The sequence below is a fragment of the Leptonotus elevatus genome, chromosome 9, assembly GCF_054856555.1.
Source record: "Leptonotus elevatus isolate MCC_2025b chromosome 9, RoL_Lele_1.0, whole genome shotgun sequence".
Classification (NCBI taxonomy): Eukaryota; Metazoa; Chordata; class Actinopteri; order Syngnathiformes; family Syngnathidae; genus Leptonotus; species Leptonotus elevatus.
The window spans coordinates 9202765-9225728 of NC_141247.1; the positions used below are offsets into that span (position 1 = coordinate 9202765).

Sequence of the window (22964 nt, forward strand, 5' to 3'; positions counted from 1 at the left end):
GGATTTTTTTTTTTAAACAAACAACAATTCTTACAATTTTTTTGGGGGGGGAGAGAGCTCAGTATTATTCATTCTGTAATCTTACCGATTCGACATGTTATCATCATTGCTCTCTCTCTTTTTTTTCATTTCTTTTTTTTTTGTATAAGCGTGAGTATGTGTGCGTGCAAGTGTGTGTATGCATATGCGCGTGCGTGTGAGTGTGTGATCATTAATTCACTTAAAACCTATTAAGAATCCCATACCGTTCACCTAAACCGAATACTTCAGAATCCCGCTAGAGTCGTGAAGTTGTCAGGAGACCCGAGGAAGGATCAAAGAAAAGAAAGAAAAGTGAAATCCAGCACCAACCAGACATCACCTACTACCCACCGAGTTACCAACCAGAATCTTTCACCAACCCCAGAAACATCTCAATTCCAACAAATTAGGGAGACCTCAAGAGACCAAAGGAAAGACTGAGGAAAGGAAAGAAGGATAGACGAAGCAGAGTGAGATCCACAGACACCAGCCTCCACCGATTCAACGACCAGAGGAAGAAGCAGATTGTGTTTAAATTTCAGTAGATGCTGGTGTGGTGGATCAGGCATGCATGAAAACCTCCACCAAAGAGGGGAGCCGTCGACCCAAGCCAGGACAGAGCAAGCACAACCCCCCAGGGCCCCCCAAGCCACAGCAGAGCCAAGGCACAACCCCCGGGCCCCCGCAGGGGCCACCGGCCAGAGAGCAAACCCAGGAGCCCGGAGCGCCCCCCACCCCAACACGGCCCGCGCACCAAGCCCAACACAGCAGAACGGGGCACGGCAGGCCCACCAGGCACCCCACCGGCCCACAGCCCCCGCTCCACCCATGACCCCCCTGCTCCCCACCCACACCCGCTTACTATTATTGTTGTTATACTCAGAATTTATGTTTTATACAGTATACATTGTAATATAATCAAAAGGTGGTCTTCCAATAATCTCTCTTCTACAGCTAACAGATCATCACAGCAAGAAGCCCTGTGGAGACAGTTTCCATGCCAACGGACAGTCCAACTCAGATGCGTGGTCAGAACCTCTGACAGAACCTCTGGCAGAACCTGCAGAACCTCCGAGACCAAGACTGTCCTTTAGTGACACGTATGTACAAGAACAGAGACAGTTACTGTAAATAAAACCCTAACACTGTAATTATGGCTTACATTTAACTTTTTTCTTTTTTTCGTTTTATCTTGGACTTTTCCCTTTGTTACCAGAGAAATACTTTGTTTATTTTGCTGAATAGGTGACTCATATGATTTAATTGCACTGCTGAGTCTGTTTAAGCTAAAATAAATAAATCAAGTCATGTAAGAAAGAGCAGATCCTCCTCAGAAATGTTTTTTTTTTCCTGAGACTGTCTAAGGCATTTAGCTTCCTGCGTTCAATTATAAAGCACCATGTGACCCTGCCTGAGTTATATTTGGCATTTATTTTGTTTTCACTTGAACATGAAGAAGAGTTTATTTTTTTGCTGAATGACTTGTCAACCCACACGTAACTATTTATGCCTATTTATATGTTCTCTGTGCTGCATCCAGTGTCCACAGTGCTGACTACTATATGCAGGAGGCCAAAAGGCTAAAGCACAAGGCTGACGCTCTGGTACGTTTATCTGCAAGCACTACTGGATAAAGATCTTACACACACGGACAAACACACAATGACACTTACACAAACTAGTACTATACTGGGAGTTAGCTACACAAAAATGTAAATAAATACATGAATAAAAAATAAAAACGCATGTGCTGGCTATAATAATAGGAGTGCTAGCGTTAAGCTTGGTCGTGTGCATTGTTTCAAAGACTATAATTGCACAAATGTATTGCTCCATTTTATCCAAGTGAACATTGCATTCAAGGACTGATGATGCCTCCAACATTATACATTATTTAAATAATGATCTGATTAAAATGTAGTCAGCTGTTATTCATCTTATATTTACATATTGTTTCCTCAGATTTATCTGCGGATTTGCGGCTTAGTGGGGGGATTACACAAAGAGAAAACTATCTAACGCAAAGCCCTTTAAACATGCAGGTGTCTAATTATTGTATTTTTCTCCTTCTCTGTTTGTAGATGGACAAATTTGGTAAAGCGGTGAACTACGCGGACGGCGCGCTCTCTTTCATTGAGTGTGGAAATGCTATGGAGCGCGATCCTCTTGAGGCCAAATCTCCATACACGATGTACTCGGAAACCGTCGAGCTAATCAGGTATGCGTTAGAAGTCATGTTAGTAAGTGAAATGGATTAAAACAATGCATAAAAAAAAGAAACACAAACTAATAATAGGGGAAAAAATATTTGTTTTGTTAGCTTTTGCAGGGAATCAAGTTGTAACCAAAATAACGACTTTTACAGCTAAGTTAGCTAAGTAGCTCATTAGCTTTTTAGACAATTAACATAAACTTGAGTGAGAGTCATATTGTTTCTACAACGAGACCACTTTAGGTGGAATAAATTGCAGACTAAACATTAGCATTAGAGACAGGAACAGGAGTAAACAATGGAACTTAGATGGAAACCAAGACTGAATAATAATAATAATCAGGTTGCTTTCATGTCCTGAAGGTAAATGGTAAATGGTACTTCATTTATATAGCGCTTTTCCACGTTACGAGGCCTTCAACGCGCTTTACATTCGACTACTCATTCACCTACTGTTGACGCAGCCTCAGGAGCAACTGGGGGTTCGGCATCTTGCTCAAGAATACTTTGACGTGGTCACAATAGCGTGAGATCGAACCCAGGTGGCAATGATGCGTATTATCTAATGGTGGAAAAACAAAAGGACAAGAAGACATTATTGCCAAACCTTCTGGATCTAATCAAATTGCCACCCAGATACATTTGTATTATTATTAGTTCTGTCAAAGTTAAAGCCTTAACTCATTGATTAATCACAAAATCACACTATTAATCTTGACCGCAGATGATCCTTTTGCTCAGCGGATGGTTACGTTAAAGGTAGCACCGGTTGTGTTTGAGCAATAAACATTACTACATGCATTAAAGTAAAGCATTTAATAAATGTTTGCGTATGACATTTTGAACATTTGTTCATGTTAAACTATAGTGGTCATTTTTTTCATTTAAAATTATGCAACTGATTAGAAAAAGAGAAAGATGAGAGTGTGCATTGGATAAAAAATGTTTTTAAGATGTCCTCCTAACAGGTGCGCTTCAAATTTGGCGGGCAAAAAGTGTTGATAAAAAGCCTTTTTAAATAAGTGATTAATCGTGATTAATCAAAATTCTAAGATGTGATTAATCTGATTAAAAAATGTACAGCTCTAATTATGATATACTGTAGTTTCATTGAAAGTAGTAAGAGGTTAAAGCTTATGTTGACAACAAAAACATACATAAAAAGTACGCTGTGGAAAAATAATTTCTTTTTTTTTTATTCTAAATGTGCGCCTACATTCTATAGCTAAACCCAAGATAACGTATACCCTGGTAAGAAATTCTGACAAATAGGTACTAGTTGGGAATACTTGACCTGCTCTAAAAACACTGACAGTGGAGAATAGATTAATAGTGCACAACTTCTTTCAATCTTTTGCCATTTTATTTCAGTTTTACTAGAAAGACACTTGGAATGAATACGAGAACACTTTGCAAACTTTTGTGAAATGCATAAATGGATCTGCATCAAATTGCACATGTTAATAGATAGCCACCCACTATATAAATTACTTCAATTCTGCAAAATTCAGTGTCATGTTTTAAAATAAAAAAAAAGGTTAACAAAAGAAACGGGGGGGAAGGAGGGGTCCTGGGTCCACAAAAGTATCTGCATACATTTTATGTGACTAATTGATCATTGCAATTCATGATCATCATTAAAAAAAAAACTGTGGCTAAGATACACAGAGAGAATAGGAGGAAGTACGCACATTTTCCTAAAGATGAATAAAGCATAAATGCCCAAGTCGTCGTCTTTGATTCATGTGTCACTGCTGAATTTCATAAGACTGAATAACCACTTCAGGAAGTGATCGCGCGGAGCTGATTTGGTCACTGAAGGCAGCAGGCAACATGGCAGACCTGTAGCTCCTTTTTGAAATAAATCAATGACCAAAGGTCAACGGTGTCCTTTCAGTTTCCAGATGTATTCAAACCTTGAAGAATAGTGTACTGTACCTGTTTACTAATGATCAACACAATGTGGTACTGTTTATCATGTCTGCCTCACAAGGCACTAAAAAAAAATATTGATGAATGGATTTTTTTCGCCCACCATATCTCTCTAGGTATGCCATGAGGTTGAAGAACTTCACCAGCCACTCAGCCACCATAGCTGAGAAGAAACTTGCTGTATTGTGGTATGATTACCATTTGTCTTTATATCGGAACACTCCATTAAACCACTCCATTTTTGTTTTTTTCTGGAGAGCTCAGTATTGTTCATTCGGTAATTTTACCGATTTGACATGTCATCATCAGTGCTTTTTTAAAAAAAATTATTTTTATTATTTTTTATTATTTTTTATTTTTTTTCACTCCATTAAACCTTGATGTTATTAATTAATGACTCTATTAGTTCAATTTCTGGCATATTAATGTTTCGCAAACAAGAAGTCACAGAAGTGGTTCACTCACCTGACTTTGGTGGAAGCGTGGGTTTAGTTATTACTTAGTGATGTTATGAATGTTAGCGTTAATAGCTGTCTATCTCTATATGAGAATCTGTGTTTGTGCTTGTGTTTGTGCATTTTTATCTAAGTCAGATATAAGCCAGGTATGTGCAACTCTGAACAGGATAAACACTATGGAACATAGTTGGATATTATTTATTTATTTGTTTATTTATTTATTTTGTTATTTAAACTGGAGGAAAAGCGCTTCAGATAGTGGATGGATGCCAAATAAAATTAAAATTAACTTAACTGTTAAAATGTTGGCATTTAAAAAATATATGTTGTACAGGATGTTATACTATTTAAAATATATATTTTTTAAATATTTACAAATAATTTTATATTTTTGGGGAACAAAAGTTTTTTGTGGAACTGCTTGACAAAATATAATAACTGTTTCAATTTTGACAATTAAAAAAATGTAGAGGAAAGTAACCTTTAACATTTTTTATATATTATTTAAATATTTACAACTAATTATATATTTTTTGGTGGGGGGTATAAGAGTAACCTTTAATATTTTAAATCCATCCATCCATCATATATTATTTAAATATTTACAAGTAATTGCACAGTACATTTTTGGGTTAAAAAAACAAACAACCCATGAATATCTGAATCAGCGGGTGCCAAACCTCGAGTATTTGAATTTATTTATTTGAAAAGGACAATGCACATTAATTAAAATTTTACAATGTAAATGTGCCCAAGTTAGCTAAATTAAGCTAATTTTCATTGGCAGTCCTTTGGGCGGATGCAAGAGAGCCTAAAATGAGTCATTAAAATCACAAATCAATTTCCAGCAATAAATATTACGCGAGTACATTTCCTGTACAGTTGATAGTGCTAACTAATCTCTCTATATGAGTGTGCGGGGGTCCACTGTACAAACGACAGAAAAAAGGTGGCTATTTGAGAAGAGTTATTTATTTGTCAATTGTGTAGGCTACTCAGCAGCTAAATGGGACTCATCGTCTACTCTACAGTCTATTAGAGCAGAGGCCTCTATGTGAGGATATACTGTACACTTGTAAAATACATAACATGACATCTTCTATCTCGTTGAAGCCAGTCATGAGGAAAAAAAAACATTTTCCATCAGGAAAAGTACTCTTTATGCTTATCTGTAAATGATTAAATGATGCCCAGTTCTGATAAAACTGCTGTGGCAACGTTCATGCTAATGTTTTTATTGGCCTTAAGAGGTTCTCTATGTCCTCACTGGATTGTCTTGGTCTCTCTTTTCTTCCAAGAGGTCTCAATGGAAGCATGCCAGATGGATATGTAAAATTACAAATGTGCATTTTATAAGTCTATCAGCCTTACAAGGTTATGCCCTTACATGTTTTGAGTTTCTTTTCACCTCTGTTCTTCTTTCCGTTGTTGTTTCTGTTAAGGGGGGAAAAAATACCGGATGATTAGATAAACACATTCTGTGTTTTTGCCTTTCATGTGCCTCATAGGTGCTCATCTGACTCTGTGAGGACATGAAATCTGACGGGTTTTTTTTTGTTTGTTTGTTTTGCACGACATGAAGATAATACAGCGTTGAGGATGAGGCTTTTACGGTGAATTTGTACAGAGGATTCATCTGCCTTCTAATGGTTTTGTTTCCATAGTAACCGCTGTCTGTCTCTGCTGTATCTGCGGATGTTCCATCTGAAGAAAGACCATGCTGTCAAGTACTCGCGTTCGCTGATGGAGTATTTCAAGGTAACACGCACACACGCACGCAGATGTTATACGCACACACACACACACGGGATAAGATGGTGACTTTTCTTCCTCACTAATTTTCCACTCTATGGGTGAAAAACATTCAAAGTCAATTACAACACATTTCATATTCGTTTTCATGGTGCTGTGCATTAATTTTGCATGGCATTATTAAAATCCATGCTTTCTCTTTGATATTAACGCATTAATTAGCTCCATCAATCATTAGAGAGAATTGTTGGGTTTAATGTACTTGTTTTGATTAATTATGTGTAGTTTAATTAATTACGGAGGATGTCATTATCACAGTGCCGCATTTGCAGTGATGGGATTGGATTTCTGGGAAGCAACGGAATGGGAATTTGTGGGAGCTGTGCGTGTGCGTGCGTGCAGTGCTCAGGCTGTGGACTGCAGTGTGTGTTGAGGGGACAAAAACATGAATAAAATCACATTCTAATGAATAGAAACAGTCCTACCACCAATATACTGTCCACGTTTTAAATGGTCAGTGTGTGTCGAAGTGTAAGGTAATAAATAGGTATAAGATAATGAATATCCAGCTAATTTGATGGTGTTTTCATATTAAATAAAAATGGTGGTTTGGTAAAACTATAGTAGCCTACTTTCTGACTGATGTGTTTTTTTATTCTTTACAACTTCTCTTTCAACTGCAATGTTCTATTAGATTATAAAAATCAGGAATGCCCTATTCTTAAACTGTTGCTATGAAGAGTTCATTGGACTATATTTGTTCAAACGTACTTGCAAATACATTCGAACGTACTTGTAGGCTAAATGCTAAATATTTTTCCCCCCATTATGCCACATGCATGTGCATTGTGCAGGTAAAAACAAATGCTATTTTTTAGCATTTGGCCTAGATTATACAAATCCAATCAAAAATTAAGTAAACATTGTTTATTCATAATTCTATAACTTATTATTATGCCTGCAGTGCACGCAGCATGTATATTTGAAAATTTGACACATTGCTAAAATATAGAATGGTCAATGTACAGCTTGTGTAACAGTCTAAATTTACTGTCCCCTTGTCTAAACTGCTGGCAACAAAGGTGATTACACCCCTAACTGAAACTGTCCAAATTTGGCCCAAATAGCCATTTTCCCTCCCCGGTGTCATGTGACTCTTCATTGTTACAAGGTCTCACGTGTGAATGGGCAGTACTGGTAGGTGTGTAGTAAATATGGAATTATCACTCTCACACTCTCTCATTCTGGTCACTGGAAGTTCAACATGGCACCTCATGGCAAAGAACACTGTGAATATCTGGGGCGGGGGGGGGTGACTGAAATTATATGACTGTGGTACTCTCAAGCAGTTTTCTTATGTGTCTCTTTGTATACCAGAACTCCGCCAAAAGCTCCCATCAAGCACCCTCTCCCTGGAGGACAAATGGAAAGTGAGTACACATACACACATGCTTGCTCTCTTGAGATAATTTTGATTTTAGAATTCACTGGCGCTCCGCTGCAAAATACCATGGCGTCCTTAACAATCTTGTAGTCAAACAAACCCCTCAGGAAGTTACAAAAAAAAAAAAGAGAGAGAGAATGAATTGCTGTAAATTTGAGAAGGAGAAGACTGGAGGGGTGGTCGAGTGCTGGCTGAGGTGAGATGGAGTGGGTGGTGATAGATAGAGGAGGGGCATGGAGGGACTGTGGATGTGAAGCTAATGAGTTTGAACAGCTCTGACGCTGCATAACAGCAGGACCGGACCTCAGCGTGTGCGTGAGGGATGTGTGTGCGTAGCCAAGAAGGCGCAAGTCTGTGGCTTAGCGAGGGCCACAATCGCAGACACGATGTCAATGTCACAGTCAAACACCCACTACGTGACGCGGCAGGAGATTTTCCCACTTGAAAGTTGAATATTACTTTGCGACAAAACAACTCGCTTTTTATTTTCAGTAATGTGATTATTGTTAATTAAAAAATAATTAACGCCAGGTTGAACAGTAAATAAGGAGAGAAAAATCTTTACAGGTTGGTGCCCAACTTTCTGTCGGCAAGGCTGGAGTTTTCTTCCTTTTGGTATTTTGGTAGATGGGCGCAACTAGAAAGATGCATTTGCGCCGGTGTGGGAGGGACATGGAAATGGATGGATGGATAGATAAAAGATCTGACCAATATTGATGAGTTGTTTTACGCTGAAAGACCCATTTCTTGACTTAAAGTTAGGTCAAATCTACCCAAGTAGAGGATCAGTCCATTGTTTGACCCACAGTTGGGTTATTTTTGACCCAACTGTTTTTAGAGTGTAGCACACAGGAGATGACATGTAGATTAGCATGTGCAAATTATATTTAAAAGGAAATGCAAGAAGATTCCCACCTGATGTAAAGTTGTGGAGTGGGCATTTGGAAACCACCTTCTACTTCCAATCTTGCGTCCTGCACCACAAGTTAGATCTGCTTTCAGCTAGTCTATTTTCTATTTCCCCAAACACGGTATACTAAACTTGCCCCGGCATGAAAATGAAGATACGCCACTTTTTACGCCGAGTGCATATACGCCTGATGTTCCTCTAACTACCTTGAGCCCATAGGTTCCGATTTAAATCTCACAGGTTCACGGGTTACCACAAGCACTCCGTGTGTTACAGGATCAACGGGACTCCGTCTCCACTCTCTCTCAGCCTCTCCCCGGCCAGTGGCGGTGTTGGGGGAGGAGTATCAGGAGGTGCACCAAATTCAACAGGCAGTATAGCGATTCCACAACGCATCCACCACATGGCGGCCAGTCATGTAAACATCACCAACAACATCCTGCGTAGCTACGAGCACTGGGAGACGGCTGAAAGATTGGCCACTGGTAGTCAAGGTAGGTAAATGAAAAGGCTGTTTTGTTTTGATGTAACTGATTTTTTTTTTGTTTAACCAAATGATTACTCACCTACAGTATTAACTTGGTAAACAAACATTTCTTGTTTATTTGCCAATTGAGTTACAGAACTGAACTGTTCCCCCACTAGAATAAAATAAAAAAAGGCTACAATACCGTCATCTTCCTATGAAGGCATGTAGTATATATATATATATATATATATATATATATATATATATATATATATATATATATATATATATATATATTAGTGTTGTTCCGATACCGTTTTTTGGCCCCCGATTGCGCTATCCAGCTTTGCAGTATCGGCCGGTGCCGATACCGTACCGATACCAAACATTTTTTTCCTCAACATAAAAAAGCTGCCAACGGTTAAGAGCATTCAAGGGCCAATAGAATATGTTGCTCGGCATGCAAGACACAAGATGCTGCATCCAAAATCCTATATTAGCGTCAGAACTAATGGTATCGACATGTTACTTGTTAGTACTCTTCGATTCTGGGGGGAATATTCTGAGAAAAAAATCTTATATTTTAATTCAAATTCAATTTAATGAACATTTTATTTCACTCTTTAAAATAAAAGAAATTAAAGGGGACAGAAAGAAGTAAAACTTGTTTTGTCTGCCCCTGATCAACACAAAAAAAAACACAAAAATTAATGACAGCAAGCAGACAAGACGCTTTCAGTATAACAATAATACAAAATAAATCAAAATAATTCAACTCTGTGTCCTTGTGCTTTATTTATATATTTGCAGTAATGATACTTTTATATTAAAAAAAACAAAAACAAATAGACTGAGAAGATTTTGTTTTACAATCCAGACCAACACCTTGAGTTGAAATACATCGGTTTGTTTGTTTTTTGTTCTGTATTTAGGTTTGTAAAAAATATCTGTTCCTTTGTACTCACTTTCCCTTTTTATAAATTTGGTTTGTAAATTGACTGGTAAAATTTCATGATGGGCTTTATACAATATTTTAAGGTGGTTAAACTCCATCAATTCATTAAATTTTAAAGTTGTTAGTTGTATAAATAATGGATTAGTGTGGTCTCTGTATCCACAACCACAAACAACACGAATAGCACGTTTCTGTAAAAGAAAGATGGATTCAGTGTAAGTTTTGACTGCACACTCCCACACTTCAATGCAATAGCTCAGGTATGGAACAATCAATGAATTCTATAATAATAACAAAGCATTCTTGTTCAAGGATTCTCTCAAATTTACAAGAAATATATTCGTAAATTTGACACTTTAAGAAAAAAAATTGTAAATTTACGAAAAAATAAAACAAAACCTTCCGACATTAAGTGGCACATTTGCGAGACTTTTTTAAATTAAATTCTCGAGAAATAAGCTCACAGATTTCGAGGGAAAAAAGAGGAGGATAGAAAGTGTTGTCGCTCGAGCTCTTGCTTTTTTTTTTCTCGTAAATTTTTGGGCAAATTTGCGAGTTGATTTCTAGTAGATTTACGAGTTTTTTCGTGCAAATTTGCCACTTTATAAAGTGCCAAATGTGCGAGTTTATTTCTTGTAAATGTATGATTTTATCTCAAAATATTACATACTTTTTGTGTATTGAGGTGCGGTCTATGCCAAAGATAGACACGCAGGCAACCGGGACACCTTTGTCGTTCCGTGCTGCCGCTTGACCCTTCCACACTGAACAAGTGCAGTGCGTAAAGGGCTTTGGAATTGGCTTGTAGATGACAATACTCTAAATGAAGCTCCTCAACATATTTCAACAGAGCTCATTGGCAGATAGTTGTCACAAGATGGCCTTTACACAAAAAACACCAAGAAAAAGGGGATATGTTCCCCCTCAAAAAAATTCAAACAGCTGAATTTGCAAATGCCGAACCGTGAATAAGCAGTGGTTCACTGTATAGCCAGTATGAACAGCTACATTTTAGTTACAATTCATGTTTTTTATACATGTCTTACATTGCATCTCATTAAATTGTGATGGTGCATCATGAGTGCACTGTTGGATTCACAAACATCAACCCCATTATTGTAAACAGCCTCAGTGCTCTTATGTCGTTTGCTAATCTTCTCAGCTGTATCAGCGAAAGAACCTCAAGTGTAGTTAAATGTTTCACTTGGAGTGTCTCCTTGTCTCCCTGCAGAGTTCTTCCAGGAGCTTGACTCGGTGATGGAGCCTTTGAGTCAGCAGAGCGGCATGACCGAGCTGGTTCGTTACATCAGACAGGGGCTGCACTGGCTCCGCATCGAGGCTCACCTGCTGTAGGCGCTGGACCACAGCCAGCTATAAAAAAGGGAAAATCATAAAATGGGCCTGGGAGCTAGAACTGGGATCAGAGAGATGACACACACAATGATGCTTTAGTCCCCGCTGGGGTCCTTCAAATGACTCAACATGCAGTCATAAAGTAATGGCATTGACTAGCTGGATTCATTGGGCAAAAATCAATCTGCACTTAGGAATTAACAGTAACTACATCATTTGAATGTGACTCACTGAGAACGAATTTGCATAATTAAATTGATGTGCCTCTTTGGAAAGACAACAATTATACTCTGTTTAAATTCCTCCCTGAATAGGAATATAAGTTAGATGTATTTTTAACTAGATGTGCTCATTTTCAAAAGGGAATGTTCAAGATGATTGTGATGAAAGAGGATGACTCTTGGAAGGAAGCTCTGTAAAGGCTCCAAGAAAAATTTACTGATATTGATCCAGCTGCTAAAGTACTTGCTCAACACAATTACAGTAGATAAGGGGCATACAGGTAAATACGGAAGAGAATTAGGGCCAATGAAGAACGAAAAAAAAGTTTGGCAGGATTCTGACTTTGTTCTCAGAATTCTGACTTTAAGGTGAGAATTCTGACTTTATTAGTGCTACTATTATTCTGACTTTATTAGTGCTACTATTATTCTGACTTTATTAGTGCTACTATTATTCTTACTTTAAAGTCAATCTGACTTTAATCTCAGAATTCTGACTTTAAAGTGAGAATTCTGACTTTATTAGTGCTACTATTATTCTGACTATTAGTGCTACTATTATTCTCACTTTAAAGTGAGAATTCTGACTTTAATTTCAGAATTCTGACTTTAAATATTTATATTTTACTTTAAAGTCAGAATTTTGACTTTAAAGTGAGAATTCAGACTTTAATCTCAGAATTCTGACTTTAAATATTTATATATGACTTTAAAGTCAGAATTCTTACTTTATTCTCAGAATTCTCACTGTAATCACACAATTCTGACTTTAAAGTGAGAACTGTCATATTTCTCACTTTAAAGTGATAATTCTGACTTGAAAGTGAGAATTCTGACTTTATGCTCAGGATTCTGACTTTAAAGTGAGAATTCTCTCTTTATTCTCAGAATTCTGAGAATAAAGTGATAATTCTCACTTTAAAGTCAGAATTCTGACTTTAAAGTGAGAATTCTGACTTTATTAGTGCTACTATTATTCTGACTATTAGTGCTACTATTATTCTTACTTTAAAGTAAGAATTCTGACTTTAAAGTGAGAATTATCACTTTATTCTCAGAATTCTGAGAATAAAGTGAGAATTCTCACTTTAAAGTCAGAATCCTGAGCATAAAGTCAGAATTCTCACTTTCAAGTCAGAATTATCACTTTAAAGTGAGAAATATGACAGTTCTCACTTTAAAGTCAGAATTGTGTGATTACAGTGAGAATTCTGAGAATAAAGTAAGAATTCTGACTTTAAAGTCATATATAAATATTTAAAGTCAGAATTCTGAGATTAAAGTCTGAATTCTCACTTTAAAGTCAAAATTCTGACTTTAAAGTAAAATATAAATATTTAAAGTCAGAATTCTGAAATTAAAGTCAGAATTCTCACTTTAAAGTGAGAATTCTGAAAATAAACTCATAATACTGCCAAACTTTTTTTCAGTCTCTTCACTGGCCCTAATCCTTTTTCCGTAGGTAAAGGCCGGCTTGCTTAGAAACATTATAAATAATTTATGAACAGACAAACAGAAGAATCACATCTGTCACCATCATGTGTTAGTCTTTTTAAACTCTAAATTCTCCTGTGGCAATTAATCGCAAAGTAATTTGATCTTTGTGATTGTGTCCTTTAGTTTTGTTTATTTTTGTTGTTTTTTCTTTCAAAATTAAACTAATATGGTTGCATTTTCAGCAACTGAAATGATCATTTCTGCTTTACAATGTTCATCTGGAAGCTTTCGTTTGAAACTTTATGTAGATAACAATACAGTATTGGAAGTTTATGCTGTGGTCTGATGAGTCCGAGACCGCATATTTATGTGCAAAACTAATCTTGGGATTAGTTATTTTTATGTCTATTGCCTTTGCACTAAATCCTGACTCCAATCATTTGCTGACAATGCCTCTTTTAATTTCTTAACCTCATTGTTCCTAAATTTTGGGTTGTACTGTTGGAAATCTCAAGACATGAACCAAATCCAACCAGTGGAGATAATCAAAATTTGCTTGGGACCTTTCTGTCATTGTTCTAAGTGAAAATGTTCACCAAAGACTAATCAGTCTACCAATCTCAGCACACAAAGAATAACACATTTTGGTATTCCTTGAGTTATTTCTAGGTCTTACCGGGTATTTTTAGGGAAGTCCATCCAGTTCTGGCTCCCATGGTAACCCATCAACCCAGCTAACTGTCCAAAGTTGGGTATAGAATACGAGGCTCGCCACTACCCCCACCAAAAGACTGTGCAACAATGGCAACTTTGCACAAAATTGAATCCGATGAAATCGCCACTGGACATTTTGGTCGTTTGATGTGTTGTTGTGTGTATACGTGTACAGCGGAGTGTTTGTCGAGTCTTTGAAAAAAGACTTCGACAACAGTGATGTTTGTGTTCCACAATATAGGGACTGTGACTCCTGCAAACAGTAATGTTGTTGTGTTGTTGTTGTTGTGGTTGTATGTGTCAGTTCAAAGTGACCGGACGATTGAATGATGTGAAACAAGATAGTGAACATCTATATTGTGTCATGCGTGTCTGTGCGAGCGTTTTTTGTGCGTGAGTGAGAGAAAGAAGTGTGTTTGTTCACTGTCGCATCGGCACGGTAACAAATCCAACCACATGAAAACTCCAAGCTTCCTCCTGTGCAGTTTCTTTTTATTTGATTTTGATTGTATTTATTTTTTGTTGTCATGCAGGTCTCTGTAAATCTAAGAGTGAGTGTTTTGGTTCTCAGTCATGTAACCACTGCTGAATGTGTATGGAAGACAATGCGGATGTGAAGAACATTTGACAAAATAGAAAAAAGAAGAAAAAATAACTTAAGTGCCTCTATTCGTGTCCAGTGGGAATTGCTCTATTTATTTAAGAACAAATACTGAATCTAAGTGATTTTCCATACCATATTGGTACAAATATGAGATTGTTTTTTGTAAAATCAAATGTTTCCATGAGCTTTTTACTAGCGTTTACTGTATGATGACATTGGGGTTTGGCTTTAAGGAAAATACGTGATTCAAAGTGTCAAGTTTCCATTGTTCTTTTTCTTGATGTTTTGAGGGTTCGTCTGAAATGCCTGACATGAAAAAAAAAACGTTGCATGCAATAAATGGTAGCGTCCAACAACTACTTGTGTCATGTGTGGTGGAATGTTCAAATAGTATTACAAGCTTGCTATAAATACAGTATCACCATTTTTTGAAATATGTATTACAGTGGGTGACCAAATAAAACCGAGATACTACAATTTAACTGAAAATCAAACACAATAAATAATCAATTTTGACTAAGAACTACTTGTAACAAATTTAATCGCTAGTCAATCTGGTGAACGGTGGTTGTCTTATTACTTCAGCTAATGCTAATTGCTATCTTGGTTGACAGTTAAACAATGCAGCTTGCGTTGGGTCTGGCCGGCGACCGCAGTATTAGGCGAGCTAGTTGGACTACAGGACTCCCATGATTGTTAGACATGGGAGCAAGAAGCAGTTCTAGCTCCGGTAGGACGAAAACAGGCCTGCTAACGATTAGAAGCGGATGAGAATGAGAACACAAATGTGAATGTGTAAGTAAATACATAGGAAGGAAATCAACAGTTAAATATGTTAATCCCCCCCCCCCCCCCAAATAACGGGATGCAGGATGTTTTTTGTAGTGATGGGCCAAAATGTGCCGAGGCTTCGAAGCATGTGTCGAGCAAATCAAAGATGGAATTTGAAAAAAAGAAATTCCCTTTCAGTATCTGAAAGGTGCATAGACACTGATAAAAAAAATATATATTATTTTTTGCCCTTGTAAATTTTACCTTAGTTTCTTACTTATATTACTTCTTTTTTTTTTAACTTAAAAACACTATGTATATTTCAATGTGCAATGTGTTTTTCATGTAATATTTTTTACAGCAAATGTTAAGGTACATTTTTAATTGAATTAATAATTAAGATTTACTCAATTCACGTGCTTAATTTTATTTTTCATTTCAATTTGTTTTCAACAAAGACTGAAACTTGGGAGTAATCATTGTTTCTGCACTTTGATTAAATTTGGGGTAAAGTGTATTTTATTTTGTAATTTGTTTTGCTTTCTTTCAGAATTAAACAAAGGGGCTTTCTTTGAAATTATCTGTCAATGTTTATTAGAGGCAGCACGGTGGCTGACAGTGCAGAGGACGTGAGGTCGAGTCCGGGCTTCGGCCTTCCTGGGAGGAGTTTGCATTTTCTCCCCGTGCCTTCGTCAGTATCTTCGAACATCCCGAAAAACATCGTAGGTTAATTGAAGTGTTAAATTGTCCCTTGGTGAGATTGCCAGCGTGTATGGTTGTTCTTATTCATTTCAGCAACCATTTCATGTTATTAAGATTTACTAAATAGGCAATGGCTATGACCTAATTACAATAACTAAATCTTACTACATTACCGTAAGAAACGTTATAATTACATTTAGTTAGAGTTACTTAATATTTTCCGACATGTAATCTTTAGTTGCATCATGTAAATGTTACTTAATTCTGGTGAGTGTAATATACAGTACTTGATATTGAGCAGTAGAATTTACTTAATTGGAGTGAGTGCAAATACTTTTTTTTTGTTGGTTGTTTTTTACAGTGTAGGCAAACCAACACAGGAATGATGTTTTCTTTCTTTAGTTTTCTTTTTCCTTTTTTTTCATAAACACAAGTAATGTTAATAAAAAGTGAAACCCAGAACATACAGAATAACTCATGTTAGTGTTTTGATTCTAGTAACTGTTGTTAATACAACTACAACTGTTGTTAGAGATGGGAAACAGTTCAAATAACAATCACGGCTTTGGCCACCAGGGGGCTTTATGTGCACGTGAAGCCTCACAAACTGAACTTTTTTGTGAACCAATTGGATGGAAAGCTTCGAGTGTTCAAAAAGCTTCATCTGTCCATCACTTTGTTTCTTGTGCTTCATTTTTGCCATGACGTTTCTTCTCAGCTTTTACCAGCTTTGCTGAGATTCAACGTTATTACTTTCTTGTATTTTTTCCAGCGTTGTGCTTTAGGATCCCTGTTGAACACTCAATAAATCCAGTGCTGTTTTTGCTGTGAATTGTGCTTTTGGGTCGTTTTTGCCTCCCTGTCAGTAGCTTAGAAGTGTTTGGATGATTGACTCGCAGAAGGTTGCAAAACACCAACATGAAGTGCAAGAAGTGCTCAATTTGATCACATGTCTGAACTTGATCTGCCAGTCAAGATAAATATTCCCTAATGGTGCAGTCGGTTGTCTGCTTTCACGCTAATGGAGCATGCTTTTGAAAATGGAAGGCAGCAAGGTCTGCAAACAAGCAGCAACTACCAAAATGGCTGCTGTTTTAACACCATTAAGATACACCTGTCGGTTTAAAATGAGAAATTAACTTTTGTGTGCAGCGGGGGAGGAAAGTTAATGTAAAGAAGAAAAGTAAAACCTTGAATTTTCACAAAGCAGTAGCACATCTGAAATCTACAGCTACTAGTGTATTCATGGTCATAAAGAACACCATTAATGGATACTCATAATTGGAGCATGATTTTTAATGAATAAAACCTCACAGGTGCACTCAGCAAGGTCTGTTTGCTATAAAGAGGCCTTCCATTAACACAGGCATGTTTATCCTCTTCAAGCTAATGGATACTTATTTTTACATTCATTCAACTATTAGCCTCCTTTGCAGTGGATCTTTAATTCATTGACTTTAGTGCATATATATTAATAGAATACATTTCAGAATGAAAGAAAAAGGCCTACATTTGGAGGAGGCTAAGAAAGAAAATAAGAAGATTCAATATAAGGACTCAATATTCAAAGTCATGAACTTGAAATAGTAAAGGGTATGCCTTTCACACCTTGCCTACGAGCAAATGTGATATTTATCATTATGATCTACTACTCAGCCCAATGATTTGCATCTTCATATCAAATCAGCAGACCAAACATGTATCATGACGACTATTAACCTGTGTGTGTGTGTTGTTGAATTTTAGATGCGGACTGATCCATTTTGTCCCTCAGCGATCATAACTTCAGGATTTATGTATCAATGTAAATTTAAAGGTTTATGCAGACTTCTTTAATGACTTTTTGTGCATTGTCGGCATTATTAAACTGTGCAAATGTAATTTTGAATTATGTTACACTGCTGTACAAATTCAGACCATGATTGTTACTTTTAATCTCAATCCACTCAGTGGTATGTTCCAATTATTTACTTCATGACATTTTTAAACGGCTCTTTGAATGGCTGGCCAGAAGAAGAAAAAGTAATTGTGGTGGCGTGATTTATTTTAGGCATAGGCTATTTGTTCACATTAAAATGTTTACCATCATCATATGAATTTAAATATTAGTCAAAGACAACACAAGTAAACCACATATTGCAGTTTAACAATTTATAATATCGAATATGTCTTTTGTTTTCATCTTTGTCAATTTATATAATAAAGAGGCATTTGGGGTTGATTTTTAAATGTATTAATTCAGTATTACCTGTACAGCATGGCTGCTAACCGCAAAATGGGAAGTTGAACAATTGTCTGGGAGTTGTAGTCCTTTCACTGAGTGTCACCTTGAAGTGACATAAAAAAAGAGCCACTGGATGACGTCGCTTGTTAACGATGGCCGTGCGCTTGCGTTTGGTATGGCTTCCCAGCTTTTATCACTGAACTCAGCTCGCATCTATTTTTTTTTTTTATTATTTCTTCTTCTGGAGAGCAATGATGATGACATGTCAAATCGGTGAAATTACCGAACATATTGTACTTAAAAGTTTGTGAACTGTTATGCAGACCTTGTATTTCAGTAGTGGATGATAGTTTTTAAAATTATATTTGTGTTGAGTTTCTACAATACAGTACTTATCGTGATTTTGGTTTAAAAAAAATCGACAGGGCACCTTAACTCATTCACTGCCATTGACGGCTATAGACGTAAAAAAAAAAAAAACATTTTAACTATTTATTTTAGTTTAAAAACAAATCCACTTTTGCTAACAAGAGTATCAAAACCTAGGGGAAAAATACATTGTAAATGTAGAACAGAAATAAAATTTGTGATTTATCGTTAGTTAACTAGTGAAGTCGTGATTATTTACAATGAAAATTTTGAATTGCCTTGATGGGCCTAATTAAAAAATAATAATAAATAAGGGGCATTTAATCGTAATTAATCGCAAGATCATTTTATATCTGTTATAAATGTAAAATTAAAAAAATTCTAGGTTTTCATAGTTTACATGAATTGTTTACGTCTATAGTCGTCAATGGCAGTGAATGAGTTAATGTGCGCCTAAGGTGCGACGCAGTGTGCACTGAATTTGAAAATCTGCAAATGTTGTTGTGTGACTTTGGTAAGCGCTCTGCTTGACTGACTGTTGGAGCATTTCTCGTGCCGCTGACTCATTACTTATATACAGGAAAGGCCAAAGGAAAATACAGAAATATCACACATAATTGAAACTGCGCCTTTTAAACCAGCGCATTTTATGCTCGCGAAATTACAAGTAGGCCTACTATTGCACAAAATGTTGTTGTTTTTTCAAACTAAACCCAATTCTAGAACTGTTTAAAAAATAAACTACAATGAAATGAAAGCTAACAAACTCAGTCTGACAACTAATTTAGAACTAACTGCATTTAAAAAGCAAAACTCATAATAAAAACTAAGTATAATTGCATTTCCAAAACTATTATAACCCTGTTTCAAACAGCGTCAAGCATCTTTGAACTTTTTTCCCCTTAATAAAGCAAATCACCAAAAGTGTATTTTAAGTTTATTTAGGTTATCTTCGCCTGATCTTGGTCTGACGGATTTCCGTTGGAGTCTGTAAACACAACATTCAAAACTGACGCTGAGGAAGTCAAAGACCAGTCCACCAATCAGGAGCAAGAGCTCACACAGCCAAATTTGCATATGCACACAAGACACAGGAGACAAACTCCATTCATCTGCAGACCAGGGAAATTGGTCGAACTATATATATGGTTGAGAGCTACAGTATATACCTTAAAAATAATTTCAAAGGGGGCAAATAGTTTTTCATGGTACTGTACAGCATCCATTCATTCTCTAAATGGACCACCATATACGGTTTGTCCTCCTTAAAGGTCACAGGTGAGCTTCAGGCAGCCAACCCCAGCTGTCTTTGGGTAAGAGGTTAGGTGCACCCTGGACTGGTCGCACTCATATTCATATCTACGGACAATTTGTAGTCCTCAAATAACCTAATTTGCAGATTTTCAAAAGGTCGGGAAAGCCAGGATACTAGAAGAAATCCAGTAGACAGATAAATAGAAGCACACAAAACCATAAAACTATATAAAATAAATCCAGCATGTGTGATGTTTTCAGTTCATTTATTTGTTTATACAGCAACTCTCTACTGTTTGAGGTGAATAGTTCATGAAATATTGCACAATAAAAATCTATGAATCATTTCCCACTAAGGTGAAGTTAATAGCCTGCAGAGAGAAGCAATTAGCCCTAAAAGTAGCAGATTTAATGTGTATTGGATACATTCCATGAGGAAAACTGTGAAGTTTTCTGGGACTTAAGTGGAAAGTGAGCTTGTTCTTCTTGATTCTCACACACAAACGCACACTCGCAGTTGAGACCAACTCTGGCGCAAGGCAGCTGAGCTAAGCTTTTTCACACGAACGCCCACACTCCATCTCTCTAATGTAATTGTGTATGTCACCAATGTTAACAGAAAGGCACGGTGACCTGTCAGGCTATGAGCCCGTAGTGGTAATGTGATTAGCAGTGTATGAATTATAATGAGAGTGTGACAAAGACAGAGTGGCTGGAGGAGAAGGGGCAGCTGCATATGTCACACTGGGAACAAAAAGGAGGCAGCAGGTAAACACTAACGTAATTGTCATTAGATCAATTTGATCGTGGTAAGAGATCACTGCTCGGGATGATAAATATTGATCGGATGAAACCACTGAGGCGCATTTCCAGGTTGACACAAGACAGGCAGTGACCCACTGCTTTATATTTATACAAACAACATGAAACTGAACTGCTGAGAGCCAAACACACGAGACGAAATGCTCCTAAAATTTGATGACAAACCTGGCGCGAACTGCAAAGTACATACATTTAAGCCCGTATGAGAAAGCATGGATTATATTTTTCCATGTGGAGGCAGTCAAATTATTGTGAAAACTTGTCTATCAAAATGCCTGCTGCGTAGGCCTATCGCCAAACACAAATACTGTACCACCCCTACCACATTGACAACTTCGCTGAGCAAACAAGTGCCTTTTGCGTCATCGAAAGCTAATACTATTAGCTAAAGATAATTTGTTTGTAAAAGACACAAGTCTAAAACAGTGACTGTATTTCCGTCTTGAAAATAAATGGTGCCACGACTGGTTAATTTAATTTTTTTTTTGTGCTAAAAACCTTCACTCCTACCATACACAGTGCCTTTTGCGTAATCGAAAGCTAATACTGTTAGCTAAAGCTAATTTGTTTTTAAAAGAACAGTAAAATGATTATTTTATGTAACTAATTTAATTACAAGTTACTTTAATAGTTAAATGTATTAGTGTTATTAAAGTGTTATTGAAGCTAGAAAAAAATTGTCGGCAGCACAGCGTGCAACAAACATTAATATTTTAGTTTTTAGCTGACAAGTCAAAATAGTGACTGTATTTCCAGCTTGAAAATGAATGGTGCCACGGCTGGTTAATTGAATCCTTCCCACATCAGCAATCGTTTCAAAGACACAATTTCATTTTTTTGGTGCTAAAAGCCTTCACCCCTACCACATTGACAACTTCACTGAACAAACAGACAAACAAAGCTAATACTCCTAGCTAAAGCTAATCTCTGCGTCCCACAAAGCTCAAGGCCAGGGTTGCCTCAGTTACCTTGAAAAAGTAACTTGGTTATTTTACTGATTATTTGCTTTTAAAAGTACAGTAAAATGATTATTTTATGTAACTAATTTAATTACAAGTTACTTTAATAGTTAAATGTATTAGTGTTATTAAAGTGTTATTGAAGCTAGAAAAAAATTGTCGACAGCACAGCGTGCAACAAACCTTAAAATTTTAGTGTTTAGCTGACAAGTCAAAATAGTGACTGTATTTCCAGCTTGAAAATGAATGGTGCCACGGCTGGTTAATTTAATCCTTCCCACATCAGCAATCGTTTCAATGAGACAATTTAAATTTGTGTGCTAAAATGGATCTCTTATGTGAAGTTTACATTTTTTACAAACACTCGACTAGTGGTTAGTAAGTCTGCTTCACAGTTGAGAGGTCATAGGTTAAAGTTTCAACACGGGTCCTCATGCGTGGCATTTGCTTGATTTCACTGTGGCTTCTCTGCCTTCCGACCACAATCCAACAACATGTGGTTTAACACAATGGTTGCTTGTCTGTGTCTCTTGCGACTGGGTGGTGACCACTGCAGTCCAGGGTGTAACCCTCCTCACATCTAAAGATAGCTGGAGTAGCTCACCCGTGACCCAGTGAGTACAATCCGTATAGAAATGGCTGGTTGGGTGCGCTTGCTTTTAAATCATATTGCTGTCTAGTGTCATGTTGTGTATGGATTTGCAGCACCTTTGAACTCTAAGCTCATTTGGCATGGTCACAAGTACAATCCAAGAATAACACACTGGAATGGACCTCACTTCTTGGTTTTTTTTCTCTTAAAAGTGTATTATTTTCTTTAAGAATATATTCAAAAAATCAGTTAGAATCAAACAACCAAGAGTAATTACAATGACACGATTACCACAAATCCTGCATGCACACGTTAATATAAATTGAACAGAACCTAATTGCATCAATTATATTCCTATGCACAATGATAAAACGCACACGATGTGCCGCTAAGCATGCTGGGACTCCCAGCATCATCTTTCCAAGGCTGCACTTTACAGCATGCCTAATAGCATTTTGTAAAATAGTGTTAGGAATTGCATGTTTATTGATAACAGCTGTTGTTATTCCCTGTGGCATCGTGGTGTGTTTTACCATCCTGTTACGTGACCAACATTTTGGCAGAGTGGTGGAGGTGCTGGTGGTGGGGTGGGGGTGAATCACTTTCTCCTGCATGGAAATAATGCAATCTGGCTGAAATTATTGACCTTGTAAAGCACATTTTCTGCAAACGTGCACATGCGGAGAAGATACGCCACCATGCATCTCCCCTGGTACTCCTAAAGACGAGAGGCTGTCCCCTGAATCCTCATACAAACGACCATGTTTAACAGGTCATGCCTTTATGCTT

General features: G+C 37.0%; 1 protein-coding gene across 1 annotated transcript in view; it reads left to right on the plus strand.

The window, feature by feature from the left end:
• aff2 (AF4/FMR2 family, member 2) overlaps nt 1–12288 on the plus strand; it is a 142194-nt gene extending 129906 nt beyond the window's left edge. Inside the window, exons 19-26 of the mRNA XM_086085697.1 lie at nt 976–1121; nt 1562–1625; nt 2103–2239; nt 4282–4353; nt 6288–6381; nt 7753–7805; nt 9006–9223; nt 11385–12288. Of these exons, the coding sequence (XP_085941823.1) occupies nt 976–1121; nt 1562–1625; nt 2103–2239; nt 4282–4353; nt 6288–6381; nt 7753–7805; nt 9006–9223; nt 11385–11506 (906 nt within the window). The 3' untranslated portion in view covers nt 11507–12288. The remainder of the gene's footprint in view (nt 1–975; nt 1122–1561; nt 1626–2102; nt 2240–4281; nt 4354–6287; nt 6382–7752; nt 7806–9005; nt 9224–11384) is intronic.
• The last annotated feature ends 10676 nt before the right edge of the window (nt 12289–22964 follow it).